Source organism: Mirounga angustirostris, unplaced genomic scaffold (assembly GCF_029215605.1).
Source record: "Mirounga angustirostris isolate CCGP_5_RB_7025 unplaced genomic scaffold, mMirAng1.0.hap1 SCAF_12, whole genome shotgun sequence".
In the NCBI taxonomy this organism is placed as follows: Eukaryota; Metazoa; Chordata; class Mammalia; order Carnivora; family Phocidae; genus Mirounga; species Mirounga angustirostris.
Genome location: NW_026991720.1, coordinates 5,364,619 through 5,382,035, shown reverse-complemented (window position 1 = coordinate 5,382,035; position 17,417 = coordinate 5,364,619). Strand labels below are relative to the sequence as shown.

General features: G+C 46.2%; 2 protein-coding genes across 7 annotated transcripts in view; both read left to right on the top strand.

Moving 5' to 3' along the window:
• GALNTL5 (polypeptide N-acetylgalactosaminyltransferase like 5) overlaps positions 1 to 2,354 on the top strand; it is a 44,200-nt gene extending 41,846 nt beyond the window's left edge. The window contains 2 exon segments of the mRNA XM_045864015.3: positions 1,828 to 1,968; positions 1,971 to 2,354. Coding sequence (XP_045719971.1) covers positions 1,828 to 1,968; positions 1,971 to 2,072 — 243 coding nt within the window. The 3' untranslated portion in view covers positions 2,073 to 2,354.
• A 3,391-nt stretch (positions 2,355 to 5,745) lies between these two features.
• GALNT11 (polypeptide N-acetylgalactosaminyltransferase 11) overlaps positions 5,746 to 17,417 on the top strand; it is an 81,778-nt gene continuing 70,106 nt past the window's right edge. For 2 of the 6 annotated variants that reach the window (XM_064575708.1, XM_064575706.1), the window contains exon 1: positions 5,761 to 5,925. Coding sequence is in view for 1 of the 6 variants with exons in the window: in XM_064575709.1 (XP_064431779.1) it covers positions 5,874 to 5,925 (52 nt within the window). In the remaining 5 variants the exon portion in view is untranslated. Of the gene's footprint in view, positions 5,926 to 17,417 lie in introns of all 6 variants that reach the window. The other 4 variants (XM_064575709.1, XM_064575710.1, XM_064575707.1 and 1 more) reach the window with 4 other exon arrangements.

The following is a 17,417-nucleotide window of genomic DNA, read 5'->3' as shown; positions in this document are numbered from 1 at the left end:
ATTTATTTATGAGAAAGAGAGAGAGAGAGAAAGCATAAGTGGAGGGGAGGGAGGGGCAGAGAGAGAGGGAGAGCCGACTCCCTGCTGAGCAGGGAGCCTGATGAGGGACTCAATCCTCAGACCCTGGGATTATGACCTGAGCTGAAGGTAGATGCTTAGCTTGACTGCCACCCAGGTGCCCCTACCTGTTAGTATATTTTAAAAACATACTTTCAAAGTCTTTTAAAATCTGAACATATTAACATATCATTCTTTTAAATATGTCCTTTGAATGGATCTCCTAAAATTGATCCCATTAATAAATAGCCCCCTACAGATAAACATTCTGATTATCTCAGCTTTTTATTAATCCTTAACATTGCTGAAATGCGCATCCTTTACACTATCTTTTTGTACATTTGTGCAGATATATCTCTGGAGTAAGTCTCAAAACATGGACTTGCTGGGCCATGAGAGGTGCATTTTATATTCTGATATAATCAGAGTGCTCTGCCAACTACCATCGCTATCACCAAATACATAAGTGCCTGTCTCCTCACAACTTTTCCAACCCTGATTTTAATTAAACTTTATATTCTAATCTGATAGGTTGGAAATTATTATTATCTTATATTGCATTTATTTATGAGAGATCTTGAGCTTATTTTTATGTTTGTTGATTTTTTTCCTGTGAATTCTGGCCACAGACTTAAGCAGTTGACTTGAACACATCTAGGACTGAGTAGTTTACTGAATTTCACAGAGGATAGAGTGACAAAAAGGTCCATCTAACCTAAAAAGCATATAATGTTTGGCATAAAATCAATGGATGTATGACCCGGAGCACTGGAAACTGTAGTGAGTGACATTAGACAAGAGAGGGCTTCGCACAAAATGTCGTCTAAGGTCCTCTCTGCCTTTGCTCCCCAACAGCAATACCCCCTCCCATCCTCAGGCCCATCCCCTGCATCGATCTGCCCTGGCAACTAGGAGTGGCAAGACATGATGGCAAAGACCTACAATGGTCAAGTGTCCCGGGGAGAATCCAACATGACATGCCCATAATACACTAGCTTGGAGAAGCAAGTTCCTTCTCTTGTTCAACAATATTACTGTACTATATTCTGGGCACTGGGAAACTCAGATGAAAATACAAGGCTTCAGTCCATTTAGAATTTCTTTTTTAATATGGGGCAGACTGAATCCACTAGACATCCGTACTTAATACTGTCTTAAATCAGAGCATATAACAGACAAACCAGGTGTGGTGGTGATAATGGTCCGTGCTGACATGACACCATATGCCAGCCTTTTTTCCCCAGTGCTCTGCAGGTATTAGATAGAGGGTTCAGTCCTCACGACAACCTCACGAGGGTAGGGGCAGAGGCCACATAATAAATAACAGAACAAGAATGTGAACCCAGGCTGTCTTCCCCCAGAGTCAATTTGCCGTTAGCCCCTCTCCCATCTCCCATTTCTGAAACCATGAAAGTGTTGACTGGGACCAGGGAGTGAGGGTTTTGTCCTTGAGTCTTGAAAGAGCAGGAGAAAGGGGATATATCACAACAGGTGTCTGGGATTCTTGGGCTCCTAAGAAGCAGGACCTGGATCCCTGGTTCCCTTCCTGGACCCCTCTACATCATCTCGCCGTAGTTTGTCACAGAACATACTGTGAATACTTGTGGGGCAGGTGAATCCCAGGTACCACGTGTGTCTCTGCCCTCACTCCATGGATGGAATCGGAAGGTCTTCTGTTTTTATTTTTTTAGTTCGGGTGATAGAAATAGATGCTCCTACGTTAGATATGACTTGTCTGGTTTAATGAAATGACTCTCTATTTCCATTTAGGAGCAGTTTTTTTTACGGCGACCTGGTCTGAAATCTGTTGCCTACGGAAACATTAGTGAGCGTGTTGAATTGAGGAAACGACTGGGTTGCAAATCATTTCAGTGGTATTTGGAAAATGTCTTCCCAGAACTGGAGACATCTAAGGGCAGCCAATGAAAAGGAAACAAATCATTTTCATTAATGAAGGGCTAAAAATCCCCCTAGGTCTTCAACACAGAGAAGAGTGCAAGTTTGGAACATCATGAAATGATGTGACATGCAGTAAGAAATACAACCAGAGTGCTCTAGAACAAGAGTGCCTTTCCGTCTTCTTTTAACAATACTTCTTAACACTTTGTTACACATGCCACTAAATTTCTGGGGTGGCAAAACCTTGAACATTAGAAATATACACGGTCACACAGTTAAGACTATCATACAATTGAGCAAGGTAAAGTGTATTCTCTTCGTTATTTGCCAAACTCACTTGGTCCCATTAGACCACAGGGAATGCTCCACTCTTGGAGCCTTTGTCAACTCCATTCCACTCCAGGCAGGTGACCTGGCCTGGTGGCCTTCTCAGTAAGACGTTCACAGAGAGCCTTGGTTGGTACGTACCAACTGTGGCTCAACTGTATTGAGCTCCTCTCTTGCTGCCAGTGTAGATTTTGGTGCTGATTCCTTGCTTGGTTGGGTTCCTGAGTTTCTGATGTCCCATCCACTTGCCGTGGTGTCCCAGTCCAGTTCTCTAGGCCACCCTTCCAGTTTGTGCCTGTCAGTCCTTTTGTCACTTGGAGACAGTCCTTCTTCCCTGCTTCTGATTTTGCCTTGTTCATATTTCTCCCCTCCTATGGCTCTGGCCTGTAGCTCTCCTGATACTTCTTGGATTGTGTACTCTGTTGTTAATCTATGTTCTGGCTAAGAACTGTTTAGCTGGGACTGGGGAAGAAGTAGCTAAGTTCCCCACCTACCCTGTGTGAACATACTTCCAAATGTCTAAAGTACTTCTTTTGGGTTAGAGGGATGGCTGTTGTGTTCACCCTGGTGAAGGTGGCTAGAAAGGGGACATATATTTAATTCACAGAGAAAATGAGGGAAATAACACATTGAAAGGAATAAAAGGAATGGGGGAGATTTGGGGTAGGATCACTAAACCTAGCACATAAGCTAGTTTTTACAGAAGGAGACAACTTATCTATTATGCTCACTCAGTCAACAACTGAGTGGTCCTCCAGGGCCAGATATCCTTCTTGGTGCTGGGACGCAGCGGACAAGGGAACAGGAAAACATCCCTCCCTTCATGGGGAGTTTATATAATCTCCTTATACATATGTATTTAGTAAAATACTCTATAGAATCTGTTGTTAGAACGACATGGGGAAAATCCAGGCTCATATATTACAGGTGGCCAGGGTAACTTGATTGAGCCTTTAAAAAGTCAATCTGGCAACACAAAATAAGCACCACATTATGATTATATTCTTGGCCCATATTTATACCTTACCTGCTTCTAGAAAGTAATAAAAAATGATTATAATAAACCCATGAATCTTAAAATTAGTGTAAAATACAAAATAGAAATCTGTAGCAGAAGGAAAAAAGAATTCTAGTATAAATAAACCATGATTTTGAAATAACTTTTTTCTAGTTTTGAAATCTGAGAATAATTTTTTTCTTTGGTAAGCATAAAGGAGGATGTTGTAAGTATCAGCTTTGCCAAAAGAAAAAGACAAATGTTCTTAGAGCCATGAAGCCTAATAGTAGGTCTTCGTTTTCTTTTTTTTCTCCTTAGAGAGATAGAGGGCACATGTGCAGGCATGGGGGTAGAGGGGCTGGAGGAGATGGGCAGAGGGAGGGGGAGAGAATCTCAAGCAGACTCCCCGCAGAGCAGGGAGCCCGACACAGGGCTTGATCTAGACCCTGAGATCATGACCTGAACTGAATCCAAAGGTCAGGCGCTCAACAGACTGAGCCACCCAGGCGCCCCTTTAGTCTTAGTTTTTTAATGTGAATGTTGGTTCAGGTACCAGATAACAATGTAAGTCTTAGAAATGATCTAGTATGTTCCTTAACTTCTTTTGAATATTGACTCTGGAATAGAAATCAGAATAAACATCCAAGTATTGGTGTGATTGAAAGGAAATCCATATTAGCCTATAGGTGGCAATTTTCTGTTTCATGTGGAAACTTAAAAATCTGATTTCTATCGTGGAGCTAGTTGAGAAGTAGCTGCTAACCCACTCAAAGCTATTCTCAAAACACAGTTTTTGGTATGATCTAATGTTCAGACAAGGCTTAAAGTAAGCCTGGGAGTTCTCTAATTAAAGCATACTTCTTGGAATGTAGCCTAAGACACACCAGCATGAAACTGAGCTCCCATTACGTTTCATACACAGTGGTAAGTATTCTCAGTTCAACCACACCATAAAATAGGCCCTACTGTTACTGCCATTTCTTTTTTTTTTTTTTAAAGATTTTATTTATTTATTTGAGACAGAGAGAATGAGAGAGAGAGAGAGAGAGAACATGAGAAGGGGGAGGGTCAGAGGGAGAAGCAGGCTCCCCGCCAAGCAGAGAGCCCGATGCAGGACTCGATCCAGGGACTCCAGGATCATGACCTGAGCCGAAGGCAGTCGCTCAACCAACTGAGCCACCCAGGCGCCCCGTTACTGCTATTTCATAGATGAGAAAACCAAAGTTAGAATTTGTCCCGGGTTGGGGTTGCCAGTTTTAGCAAACAAAAATACCGGATGCTCTGTCTTTGAAATTTGTATTTTAAATAAGCAATGTTTTGTTAGAAGTATATTTCACATATTCCACGGAACATACTTATACCACAAAATTGTTCTTTGTTTCTCTGAAATTCAAACTTCAGGCCATCCTGTATTTCATCTGGTAACTTTATCTGGGCACAAACTAACACAGCCCATATAGTAGCAGAATCAGCCCAGTCTCAGACTCTGGGCTTCACCACAACGTTAGGCTGCAAAGAGCATTTTAGTCATTCTTCATAACAGTAAAACTGGAGCTAACACAAACCTCAATGGCTAGAATTATACCATTATACATTAATTTGATGGAATAGCATATAAACCCGTTTAAAATAACAGCTAGAGGGCGCCTGGGTGGCTCAGTTGGTTAAAATAACAGCTAGAGGGGCGCCTGGGTGGCTCAGATGGTTAAGCGTCTGCCTTCGGCTCAGGTCATGGTCCCAGGGTCCTGGGATCGAGTCCCACATCGGGCTCCCTGCTCCTTGGGAGCCTGCTTCTCCCTCTGCTTCTCTCTCTGTCTCTCATGAATAAATAAATAAAGTCTTAAAAAAAAATAAATAACAGCTAGAAAAAAATTCCGTTCCAGAAGGCCAACATTTAAGCATCTGACGCTATCAAGGGTCGGGAGCAGGTGAAGCAGCGGCAGCTCAGGCTCTGACTTGTTCGCTGGCACGCGGATTCCAAACTTCAGTTTGCCTGAGTCTCCTGCAGCTCTTGGTAAAACGCAGATTTCGATTGCTAGGTAGGTGTGGCAAGGGGCCTCCGATTCTGCAGTTCCAACCAGCCCCCAGGTGACACCGACGCGGCTTGCTGCGGCCGCTGTCCCTCAGGATGCCTCCCTTCTGCACCTGACCACCGGCGTGAGGTTCTTCCACGGCTTCGGAGAGGCACACCGCAAGGCCCTCACGCTTGAACCCACATTTCTTTGAGCAAAAGCTGAAGTTGTTCATCTTTTAAGCTGTACAAGCCCGCTTGTCCTTAAGGAGGCCTTTCGTATACGAGGGGACAATCCAAGCCGCCGGTCACAGACCTTCAGGGCCACCGCCAAGCCGGGCGCGTCCCGAGCGCTCAGGACGTCGCGGGCGCCGCGGGGCGCACACGCCAGGCGCGGACGGTGACGTCACCCGCGCGGGGGGGGGGCGCGGTGCCTCCTATCACGTGACCCCAAGGGCACGCGCGCTCGGTGCGAGACTGCGGCGCGGCGGCCGCCACTGCGCCGGGTGCAGCGTTCCCTCCCGAGCGGCTCCGCCCGCGGTGGCTAATGCGGCTCGGACCCGGGCTGTGGCGGGAGGGAAGATGCCACGGCCCGAGTCCCAGAGGGCCGGGATCCTGCGCTGCCGGCGTCGGGGTGAGTAGCGCGCGGCCTGGCGCGGCGGCGTCTGAGCCCGCGCGGCCTGCGTCGTCCGCTCAGTGCCTCCAGCGAGCGGCTCCGGCGCGCGGCCCCGAGACCCCGAGGGCTGCCGGCCGCGACCGGAGCCTGGCGCTGCCGGCGGCAGGCTGCAGTGCCAGACCCGCGCGAGCACGGCCCCCGGGGACTGGGTGTGGACGGAGGAACCCCCTGCGGGGCCCGGCGCGCCCATGTGGGCGGGGGCTGGGCGGAGGTCGCGGAGCCGTGGGCCCGGGTCTCCCGCCTGTGTTTTGGGGAACGAGGGCCGGAGCCCCGCGGCTGGGTCTTCCAAGCGAAGAAAGTGGTGCGGCAGAAATGGTAACGGAAGATGTCCAACGCTGGAGAGGAGTGAATGATGCACCCTCCCCCGGCCCTCCCCCCTCCTTCCCCTCCTCCTCCCCCCTCCTCCCCCTCCTCCCCCCTCCTCCCCCCTCCTCCCCCCTCCTCCCCCTCCCCCTCCTGCCCCCTCCTCCCCCCTCCTCCCCCCCTCCTCCCCCTCCTCCCCCTCCCCCTCCTGCCCCCTCCTCCCCCTCCTCCCCCCTCCTCCCCCCCTCCTCCCCCTCCTCCCCCCTTCCCCCCTCCTCCCCCTCCCCCTCCTGCTCCCTCCTCCCCCTCCTCCCCCTCCTCCCCCTCCCCCTCCTGCTCCCTCCTCCCCCTCCTCCCCCCTCCCCCTCCTGCTCCCTCCTCCCCCTCCTCCCCCTCCTCCCCCCTCCTCCCCCTCCTGCCCCCTCCTCCCCCTCCCCCTCCTGCCCCCTCCTCCCCCTCCTCCCCCCTCCTCCCCCTCCTCCCCCCTTCCCCCTCCTCCCCCTCCCCCTCCTGCTCCCTCCTCCCCCTCCTGCCCCCTCCTCCCCCTCCCCCTCCTGCTCCCTCCTCCCCCTCCTTCCCCCTCCTCCCCCTCCTGCCCCCTCCTCCTCCTCCCCCTCCTGCCCCCTCCTCCTCCTCCCCCTCCTGCCCCCTCCTCCTCCTCCCCCTCCTCCCCCCTCCTCCTCCTCCCCCTCCTCCCCCCTCCTCCCCCTCCTGCCCCCTCCTCCCCCTCCTGCCCCCTCCTCCCCCTCCCCCTCCTGCCCCCTCCTCCCCCTCCCCCTCCTGCCCCCTCCTCCCCCTCCTCCCTCCTCCTGCCCCGTCCTCCCCCTCCTCCCTCGGCCGCCACAATATCCAGGCCGCGCGCATTTCCCGGGAAGGCTCAACAACTTGTATTTACACATGGCATTTGGTTGATGTGCCTCTAGTTTCTCTTTTATTTTTGTTTGCAATATACTTGTTGTAGAAATTGGGTTGTTTGTCTTGTATAATTTCCCACGTCCTTAAATTCCGTGGCTGTTGGATAAATCTGAAAATACCAAGGCCGTGTCCTCCAGGTCTGAAAGACTTCATCCTTTGAGGACTCTTAATATGCTCATGATAGACTAGTTTCGTTTATTTTTACCATCAAAGATTTGGGTCCGCATCCTTTTTTTACTTTGTATTATGAAAGCAATTGTTTGGTTGGTCGGTTTTCCAAATAGAAGTGAAATTGTGACTTTGAATGTGCTTTTCATAGTATTGCTGTGCACTCTCTTACCCCAAATCACAGGTCTAGACCGGACTTTAAAGTGTGTTTGTTTTACTCCACTCAGTTCTTTCCGTTTATCTAGAAATTTGTATGTCGAAATCTGCTCTGCCTTAAGAAAAATAAAACTTCTCTCCACTCTCAGTATGTATCAGTTGAGCTTTTCAAGTTAAAGGTGGTGAAAGAGTAACCCACGGTTTTCACATCTTCTCTTGACAATTTCTGTGCTGTTTGTTCCTTGCAATTTGGGTTCTAGTTTTTTGCTTTTTTAAACTTTTTTAAATTGTAAAATATATATAACATGAAGTTTATCATTTTAACCGTTTTTTTTATATATATTTTTAAAGATTTTATTTATTTATTTGACAGAGACAACAGTGAGAGGAGGAACACAAGCAGGGGGAGTGGGAGAGGGAGAAGCAGGCTTCCCGCTGAGCGGGGAGCCCCATGCCAGGCTGGATCCCAGGACACTGGGATCATGACCCGAGCCGAAGGCAGACGCTTAACGACTGAGCCACCCAGGCGCCCCCATTTTAACCGTTTTTAAGTGCACAGTTCACCTGCATTAAGTACTTTCACAGTATTGTGTCACCATCCCACTATTTCCAAACGTTTTAATCACTCCAAGCAGAAACTCTGGAACGATTAAGCAATAACTTCCCATTTCCCCCTTGTCCCAGACCCTTTCTGTCTCTCAGTTTACTGCTCTAGATACCTCATGCAAGTGGAATCATACAATATTTGTCTTAATTGTGTCAGGCTTATTTCATGTATTGTTTCCAAATTTCATACATGGTGAGCATCCGTTAGAGTTCATTCCTTTTTGTGGCTGAATAATAGTTTCATTTTTTGTCTATATCACAGTTTGTTTATTGGTTTGTGCATAGTGCTGCTAGGAACATGAGGTTACATATATCTGTTTTTGATTCTTTGGGGTGTATATGTAGGAGTGGAATTGCTGGATCATATGGTATATCTGTTCGACTTTCTGAGGAACTAACAAACCCTTCACATTTTTAAACTGCTTTTTTAAGACCTTCATGCCTTGCTAGGGCTAAATCTGATGGCCCCACCTCAACTGCTGCTGACTTGACCTCTAAATCTTTGTGACACCTCATGTTGCTGGTCAGTACACCCTCTTGAGGGTCTCGATTTTGTGATCCTTCTCATGTCCTTTATTAGTACTTCCTTTTCCACCAGATTTTTAAATGTGCATGTCCCCAGAGGTTCAGTGCTTGGTCCCTAATCCATTACGTAAACCCTCTTCTGCTATTATTTCCATGGAACTTGAACTAAAATTTTGGTGTTTATTTTATTTTAGTTTATTTATTTTTTAAAGATTTTATTTATTTGACAGAGCGAGATACACAGCGAGAGAGAGAACACAAGCAGGGGGAGTGGGAGAGGGAGAAGCAGGCCTCCTGCAGAGCAGGAAGCCCGATGGGATCCCAGGACCCTGGGATCATGACCTGAGCCGAAGGCAGACGCTTAACGACTGAGCCATCCAGATGCCACCTGGTGTTTATTTTTAACATCGCTCTGAGGCTTAGATTTGAATTTCAAGCTAGATTTTTTCCCCCCTCTGTCCCAAATACACTGCTGCTAGAATTTTCTCTTAAGATATATTTGCTTAAAGACATTAGTTAGCTTTTTTTTTTGCATGCAGAACAAGTTAATTCTCATCCTCAGGGTCAGAGCCCCAGCCTGTCCTCAGAAGTAATTAATTACCTTCCACTAGTCTTAACCAGCCAATCTATTCATTATAGCCAGTCGTTCTACTTGCTATTCTGTTTGGAAAACTGAAAAGAAATACATGTTGCAGTTTTCCAAGACTTGAACTTTCTCCTCAAAATATTTCAGTATTTGGCCATTGAAGTCTTATTTTTTAAAACCAAATTTAAATATCAGCTTCTAAAATAAAATTTTTTCAAGTTTTTCATACAGTCTTTTTTTCATCTGTAACCCCACTTGTCTTACCTCCTGTTGGTTAATTTGAAGCAAATCTCAGGTATCATGGGATTAGATTATTTTAGCTGTATAAAATAAGCTCATTCTGACTTCTAGTCTTCCTTGTTTTTTTTTTTTTTAAGATTTTATTTATTCTAGAGAGAATGTGTGTGTGCATGGGCATGAGTGAGGGGCGGGGGGCAGGGCAGAGAGAGGGGGAGAGAGAATCTCAAGCCACATTCCCCCCTGAGTGTGGAGCCCTACACAGGGCTCAGTCTCACAACCCTGAGATCATGACCTGAGCTGAAACCAAGAGTCGGACGCTTAACCAACTGATCCGAAACCAAGAGTCGGACGCTTAACCCAACTGATCCACCTAAGCACTCCTCTAGTCTCTTTTTAAAATAAATTTTATTTTAGAATATTTTAGATTTATAGAAAATAGCAAAGTAGTACTGAGAGTTCTTTGATATCCCATGCCTAGTTTCTCCTATTATTAACAACTTAGCATTAGTATGGTATATTTGTCACAATTAATGAACCAATACGGATACATTATTATTAACATCCAGGATTTATTCATATTTCCTTAGTTTCTCTTTCTTTTTTTTCCCCCTGTTCTAAGGACATTAGGTAAAAATGAAGGGTCCCATCCAGGATACCACATTGCATAGTCATCTTGTCTCCTTAGGCTCTTCTTGGCTCTCACAGTTTCTCAGACTTCCCTTGTTTTGGATGACCTTGACGGTTTTGAGAATACTTGTCAGGTGTCTTGTAAAATGTCTGTCACTTGGGATTTGTCTGATGTTTTTCTCATAATTAGATAGCATTTCCACTCCAGAGTGGGAGGACAGCGCCCAAAATGCCACCAGGTGTGGGTCCTAGCTGGGTGATTCAAGACCTCTATCTTAAATGGGACCAATGGCACAAATGTTTAAAGATCCTCAGCCCTGCCCAGTTGGCCACCAACATCCTGTCATCTGGGCACTAGCCATTACATTGCCCTAATTTCAACCCTCATTGGCTGATAAGCTTATGCAGTTCTTACCCCTCTCTGGTGATACAGGGCCAAACATTAAATTATTGGGAACATACAACTAAATTTTCTTTAAAACAAGGCTTCATATGTGTCCCCAGCCTTTACTCTTCACAAGTGGATACCTCCTACGCCTCAGGAGAGCACCACCCAGTCATTTGCGAAGTGTGCCTCTGGGGACCCCCCCCCGAATTTATTGAAAACTTGTGATACCAGTAAATGCTCCCAGTGGTGCAAGCAAACCTTAATCGGGACATCCCAAATCTGTGCGATCCTGTTCGATCCCCTGCCCCTCAGTTCCCCTACCTGGGAGAGCCACCCTTCAGGGATGGCTTCCTCCACTGGTGCCCAGTCCTGACGATGACAGTGTCCCTGCCCATGAATCGCAGGACCCAGCCTCATATTGAATGCTGCCTGCACAGCCTTCCAGTAGAGCAGAGATGACACTGAGGAGACTGATGGCAGTGGCTGATGAGGGCAAGCACTCCCTGGGACTTGGGTGCTGAACTGACTCCTTGTGACGATCCCATTGCATGCCATTTCGCAGAGCTAACCATGTGTGTACCCCAGGACGCTCTACTTACTGCAGTGCTCGCCGCTCTAATGCGGGTGGTACTGACTGCCAAGCTGCTCTCTGAGCACTCACCTCTGAGCTTCGGAAGGCCTCGGGATGTGTCGAGTCTCACAACCTTCGGGGGACCCCTTTAAACCCTTCACTTAGTTGTTTCCCTTTGCTTTCCTCATTGGACTGGCCCACATTGCATCCTATGGAGAGTTAGTGAATTTAATTTCTGTCGCCGGGACCCCTTACCAGCTGCAGGTGCCTCCACCACAGCATCCCCCTCTACACCCTCCAGAAGCACAGCTGCAGCGTCGCTTCCCTGTGCCCCCAAAAGGACCCCTTCCCATGGTCACCACTCAGGGCTCCATAATCTTCCTGTGCAAGCCCTCCAATAAACTTAATGTTTTTATACAGTAGGCAGAAACTGGAGCTCATTTCTTAGGCCACCATAATTGCTGGGCACATTACCAGGCTCAACAAAGAAGACTGTTTCTGGAGTTAGTGGCCTACCGGCTGATTATTGACCCGGTCCCATTTGCCCGGCAGAAGGCACCTCACATGCCCCTGCAGCTTACCTGGCCACTCTGTGATGTTCAGCTGCTCCCATGCAGGACACTTTGCAGTGCAGAATGTGGCATCTGACCGGAGCCCCGACATGCCCTTTGTAATCCTCCATATCTGCCCGGGTAACACCACCGCGTAGATGAACATGACCTACACCTCATCCCAAGGAACAAAATCCCCACAGTTTTGGGCCTCATGGCCTAGCCATCCCGGGGGAACCCCAACTTATTTCAGCTTCCCTGATCAGGCAGTTGGTGTCCGCTTGTGGGTCGAGTGCCTTGGAGCCTTCACACATCTTCGTACTTCTCTTTCCTTCAACCCCTAACATATGCCGGCCTCCAGGCAGTCCTGTCTGTTCATACCAATATACTTTAATCTCCCTGGGACTACCCTTAATTACTGAACAGGACCTCTGATCTGCCTCTCTTGCTGCCCCCTCCTGTCAAAAGTGTATGTAGTATTTATCCCCATGATATTAGGAGTAGGTCTGCCGCTGTCCCTCACATGGGCTAGGCTAGTCGCCACTGCTCGGGGCGTACAACAACAAATCAGTAAGGCTGAACGGGTACAAATACTCTGTAATTTCACCCAGGGTTTTTAATCAAATACCAATTTAACCTTTATCCAGGGGCTTTTATTTTCTTGGCTGGACCCCAGCAACTGGGGAGAATGGTTATGGACAGGATTTTGAATTTTTGTCTGTTGATATTGCTGATTGGGATTCTTGCTTTGTTTAGATGTTTCATGCGTTGGGTGACCAAAACCATTCCAGTGGCTTTTAATATCTCCACTGTCCAGATAGTACCTGTGATTTCCGCTAAAGATTAATGCCTAGGCATCACGGGGTTAATTGTGATGAGAAAAACAACTTTTGAGAAAAGCACCTTTTAGGGAAAAATTTGTGTTTCTGAGTTGCTGCCTAGGCATTTTACATTTATGATAATGCTACTCACACCCAGAGTCTGGACATTTAGGTAGGGACTTGGGTTTAGGATGCCTGCCATAAGTTAATGCTTTGTCTTTCCCAAGGCACCTTTTAAAATAACCACTTCAAGTGAATCTGGGAAAAGTTAGTGACCTCTGCCCCAACCACCTTAGAAGTAATAGCTGCTTGCTACTCTGCTCTCTATCTCCTGCTCCCTGGTAACCTGGGATGTAGGACTGCCCTTTCCCCAGCTCGTTGCACTCTCTATCCCCCTGTTCTGGGAGCTTTAAGTGATAAATCTTGTGACTCTACTTCCTTTGTGTGGGTATATTGAAATTGCACCTTCAATCCAAAGGTTGCTGGGGGTTTCACGTCCCCAAAGTGCGAGCTCAGGTCCTGAGGAAGTGACCTGCAGGCCCCCCCCACCCCTGGTGTGGTAGGTTATGCCCCCTCATTCCTAATTCAGTGCACCAGCTCTGCTTCTCAGCACACCACACACAGTCATTGGCTTGTGGCCCTCTTCCTCCAATTTGAAAGCCTGCAACAGCAGTGGAGTTCCTCTTATGTTGCATTATTCTGATCTCCTGTTTTGTCTCCCTTTTGCACATTTAAGGATCCTGAGATTACACTGGGTCCACCCAGATAATCCAAGATAATCTATTTTAAAGTCAGGTGATTAGCAACCTTAATTCCTGGGATGTGGGTATCGCTGGGGGACCATTATTCTACCTCCACATAGCATATCAGTTACACTTCTTGTAAAGAAGTTTTTGGTGGTCGCCCTAGAGTTTACAATATACATTTTTAAACTAGTTTGAATCTGCCTTCACGTAACAGTATATTGCTAGCATGTTGTATGGGTACCTTATTAATAAAGACCATCCCAATATTTCCCTCCCATTTCTGTGACATTGTTGTCATTCACTTACCAGTATGCTGTGATCACTCAGTATATTGTGACTTATGTTACTTTGAACATTTTCTTTTAAATCAATTAAGAATAAGAAAAATAAAATTCTCGTTTTTTTCTTCTCTGATGTTCTTTATGTAGATCCAGGTTTCTTACCTATGTCATTTTCTTTCTGCTTGAAGAATTCCTTTTAACATTTCTTGCAGGGCAGGTCTGCTGGTGATAAATTCCTCAGTTTTTGTTCAAGAAGGTATTTCTTCCTAACTTTTGAAGGATAATGTCAGTGGGCATAGAATTCTAAGGTGGGCGGATTTTTTCTTTCATACAGGAACTGTTTCAGTCCATCTCTTGCTGGCATGATTTCTGAGGAAAATCCCACTGTAATTCTTACCCTTTTTTTCCTCTGTACATAAAGTTTTTTCCTCCCTGTGGCTTCTTTTAAGATTTTTGTTTGTCTTTTGATTTTCTGATTATGGTATATACCTAGGTGAGAGTTTGAGGGGTATTTATTCTGCTTTGGGTTCTCATTAATTTTGGAAAGTTCTTGGCCATTGTTACTTCAGATATTTCTTCTGCTTCCTCTTTTCTTTCTTCTCCTTCTGATAATCCGATACTTTATATGTTATACTTTCTGAAATTGCCCACAGTTCTTGGATGTACTATTTTTCTCCTCTTTGCATTTCCGTTTGAGAAGTGACCAGGCTCACTGCTTTTTTCTTCAGCCATGTAAAGGCTACTGATGAGCCCATGGAAGGTGGTCTTCATTGCTGCTACAGTGTTCTTGATAGTTTAGCCCTGCCTTTGGATTCTGTCTTAGAGTTTCCATCTCCCTATTTATATTTTTCACTTGTTCTTGCATGTTGTCTTTTTTTCCCCATTAGCGTTCTTAACATATTATAGATAATTTATTATTTATTTATTTGTTCGGTGAGGGAGTGCAGGGAGAGGGAGAGAGACAGTCCTAAGCAGCCTCCATGCCCCGCGCAGAGCCGGATGTGGGCTTGATTTCCCGACCCTGAGCTCATGACCTGAGCCAAAATCAAGGGTCAGACGCTTATCAGGCTGAGCCACCCAGGTGCCCCTAGATACTTTAAAATTCTGTTTGATGATCTCCAAATCTGTGTCATCTAAGTCTGGTTCTGATGATTGTTTATGTCTCTTCAGACCTTACTTTCGCTTGCTTTTTGGTATGCCTTGTTGAAAACCTGACATGTTGCATCAGTTAATAGGAACTGAAGTGATAGACCTTTAGTGTGTGGGTTTATGGTGATCTAGCTAGGGGTTTGGCTGTTTAATGTTTGCTGTAGGTACAGATGCCAGAGGCCTCAAATTGTTCCAGTGTCCTTGTTTTTATCTGCCCTCTTGACTTTGGGATTTTCTGAGTACCCTTCTCCAGAGAGTCTGTGTCTTGCAGCTCTCTCAGCTGTAACTCACTTTTATTATATATGGAGGCCATTGGTGTGGTGGTCAGGTATGAGGGAGGGTGAGAGTTCTGTCATCTGCAGATACGACCGTCACTAGTGTTTGCCAGTGGTGTAGCTTTTTTCCTCCTGCAACCTCCTCCCCTCCCTAGCTGCAGAATTCCCAGGCTGTTTCCTGGAAGCCGTGACCTTTTGTTGATCTTTTCCTCTTAGGTTTGACTGGAAGGCTAGCAGGGGCTGGAGTGGGAGAAGTGCCCTTTCCCAACTAGGAGAAAGCTCTGGCAGCGTCTTTTCCCCTGGAGCAAATGCAAATCCCTTTGCCTTGGAGGCAGCTCTCTGGTGTTGCACAAGGATTACTCTTTTCTTCCCGGGTCAGAGTCAGAGGGGATCTTTCTGTATCTCCACCTTAACGGTGAGGACCTGGCTGGTAGGGTTCCTGGAGGTAAAGCCCATAGAAGTGTAGGAGCCCGCGCCCACCCCCCCCCCCACCCCCCGCCGACTGCTTTCCCAGAGTTTCTCTCTCTCACGCCAGGTCACACAGTCTGCAGCACCAGTTTGTTGTTCCAGCTTCTGCTCCAGGTAAGAAGATAGCAGCTGTCTATCTCTAGGTTTCAAGTGGCACTTTGCCCTATGAGCTCGGTTCTCTGATGGTACAAAAGCGTCATTGATTTTCAGTTTGTCCAGTTTTTTCTTCTAAGGTTATGAGTGATGGCTTGTAAGCTCTTCTCATGTTGCAGCTGGAAGCTCCATTTTTTTTTTTTAACTTAGGGTTTATGACTTGTTACCATCTTCAGTGAAATATATGCACAGATCCAGGACTGTGGTATTGTATCTAGATTTGATCACGCAGGTTAAATTTGATGTTTCATATTTATCACCTGATTAATAACGATTTCAAGCTATACTGCCCGATAGCTTTTGTTTTCCTGAGAAAAGCTTATCACTTTCAAAGTTCTTTTCCTGCAACTATAAAAATACCTTGCAACTATTCAGAAAAACTTTTTGTATGCATTATTTTGCATTTTATAGGCAACAAAAGCTATACAGGCCCTGTCTTTATTAAATTTTCTACTTAAAAGTAAAAAAACAGTACATACAAGAACTTGTCAAGCTATTTCTTTTCTCTTGAAACCTGATTTTATTAGTTTGGGTTTCTCCAGAATCCTGAGATAAAAATTTCAGTTCACCTTGTTTATTTGTGAGGTAATCTCAGGACACACCAGTAGGAGAATGAAGAAGTAAAAGACCTAGGAGAGGAAGCTAGGAAGGGTATGGATTTCAAGCCATTTTCCACTGTAGGCTCCTAAAGCTTACTCATACTGGGGAACTCTGAGAACCAGCATAGAATACAGGTGTTAGAGTTAGCGTCCAGGGGAAGCGTGTAAGGGAGCTAGGGTATTTGTACCAGTCTGTTGTTGAAGGCTGCCCTTAGGAAGGTACATATTCCCATATACTTTTGGGCCTGCACTGCACATGGGCAGATGGGCTCCAGGCACCAGAGATGCAGATGCTGGCCGTTGGAAGTCAGACCTGTGCCGGATGGTAAGACTCAAGAGGATGTGCAAATGACAGTGTCTGCTATATTGATTTCCCACAGCTTGATCCAACAGGATGAGCTGGGGTAGAAATTGGCCATTTGTCCAATCGATTAGTAAGTTTGTCAGCTTTCTAAACCTCTTGATCTTGAGCTGGTAGATTGCATTCAGAAATGAGTTTTCCGAAAAATGCTGAAGATTCTGTCACATGATTTTCTGATACTCTCTTTTTGGTGATACCTAGCCGGTTCACTTTGAAATAATAAAGCAGTAGTTTAGAAAATGACCCTGGCCTCATGCTTCTGGTAATGGCAGACTGGCAGGACCTAGTTGAAATCAGTCAGTGCTGAAAAGCATCAGAATTCACAAGATAGTAAAGAATTACTGGATTGAGGTTTGGGAGATAATAGAAATCCAGAGAGGTGAACACCTTGCTTGGGCTGCTCTTGTCCCTGGTATTTGCTCTATTATGGACAAGCATTTGAAAAGCTGAGCAGTGTATCCACAGACTCACAGGGTGGAGGAACAGAAGTTGGAGTCCAGGATTTGCCATGGGTGAGAATCCTGCTGAGCCGACCATGGGTAAAGTTGGAATCTTGAAAGGCTGTAGGCTGGAATACAGGTGGATTGGGAGTGTACGGGGCTTGCCTGAAATGAAATTCTGCTGTGTCATTTAGGGATTTGGTATGTCTCCTATCTCAGATTGCTGGCTATGGCAGGTACCTAACAGAAGCAAATGAAGATGCTCTCCAGAAGAAGATAACATCTTAGGTCTCAAGTTGTTTCTGAGATGATTTTTCAAATAGTGTCCACACAATCAAATCAGTATACTCAGGTGCACCAGGAGACCACCTGAACAAGAACCCACACAGGCAATAGGCAACAGAAGCAGCCACTTTAGACAGTGAGACTATAAAACATTGCTTAGGATGTTTATGGAGATAAAAGCTGAACTTAAACATATCAGCAGTGAATCAGAGCAAAGGGACAGAACAGATTTGAAA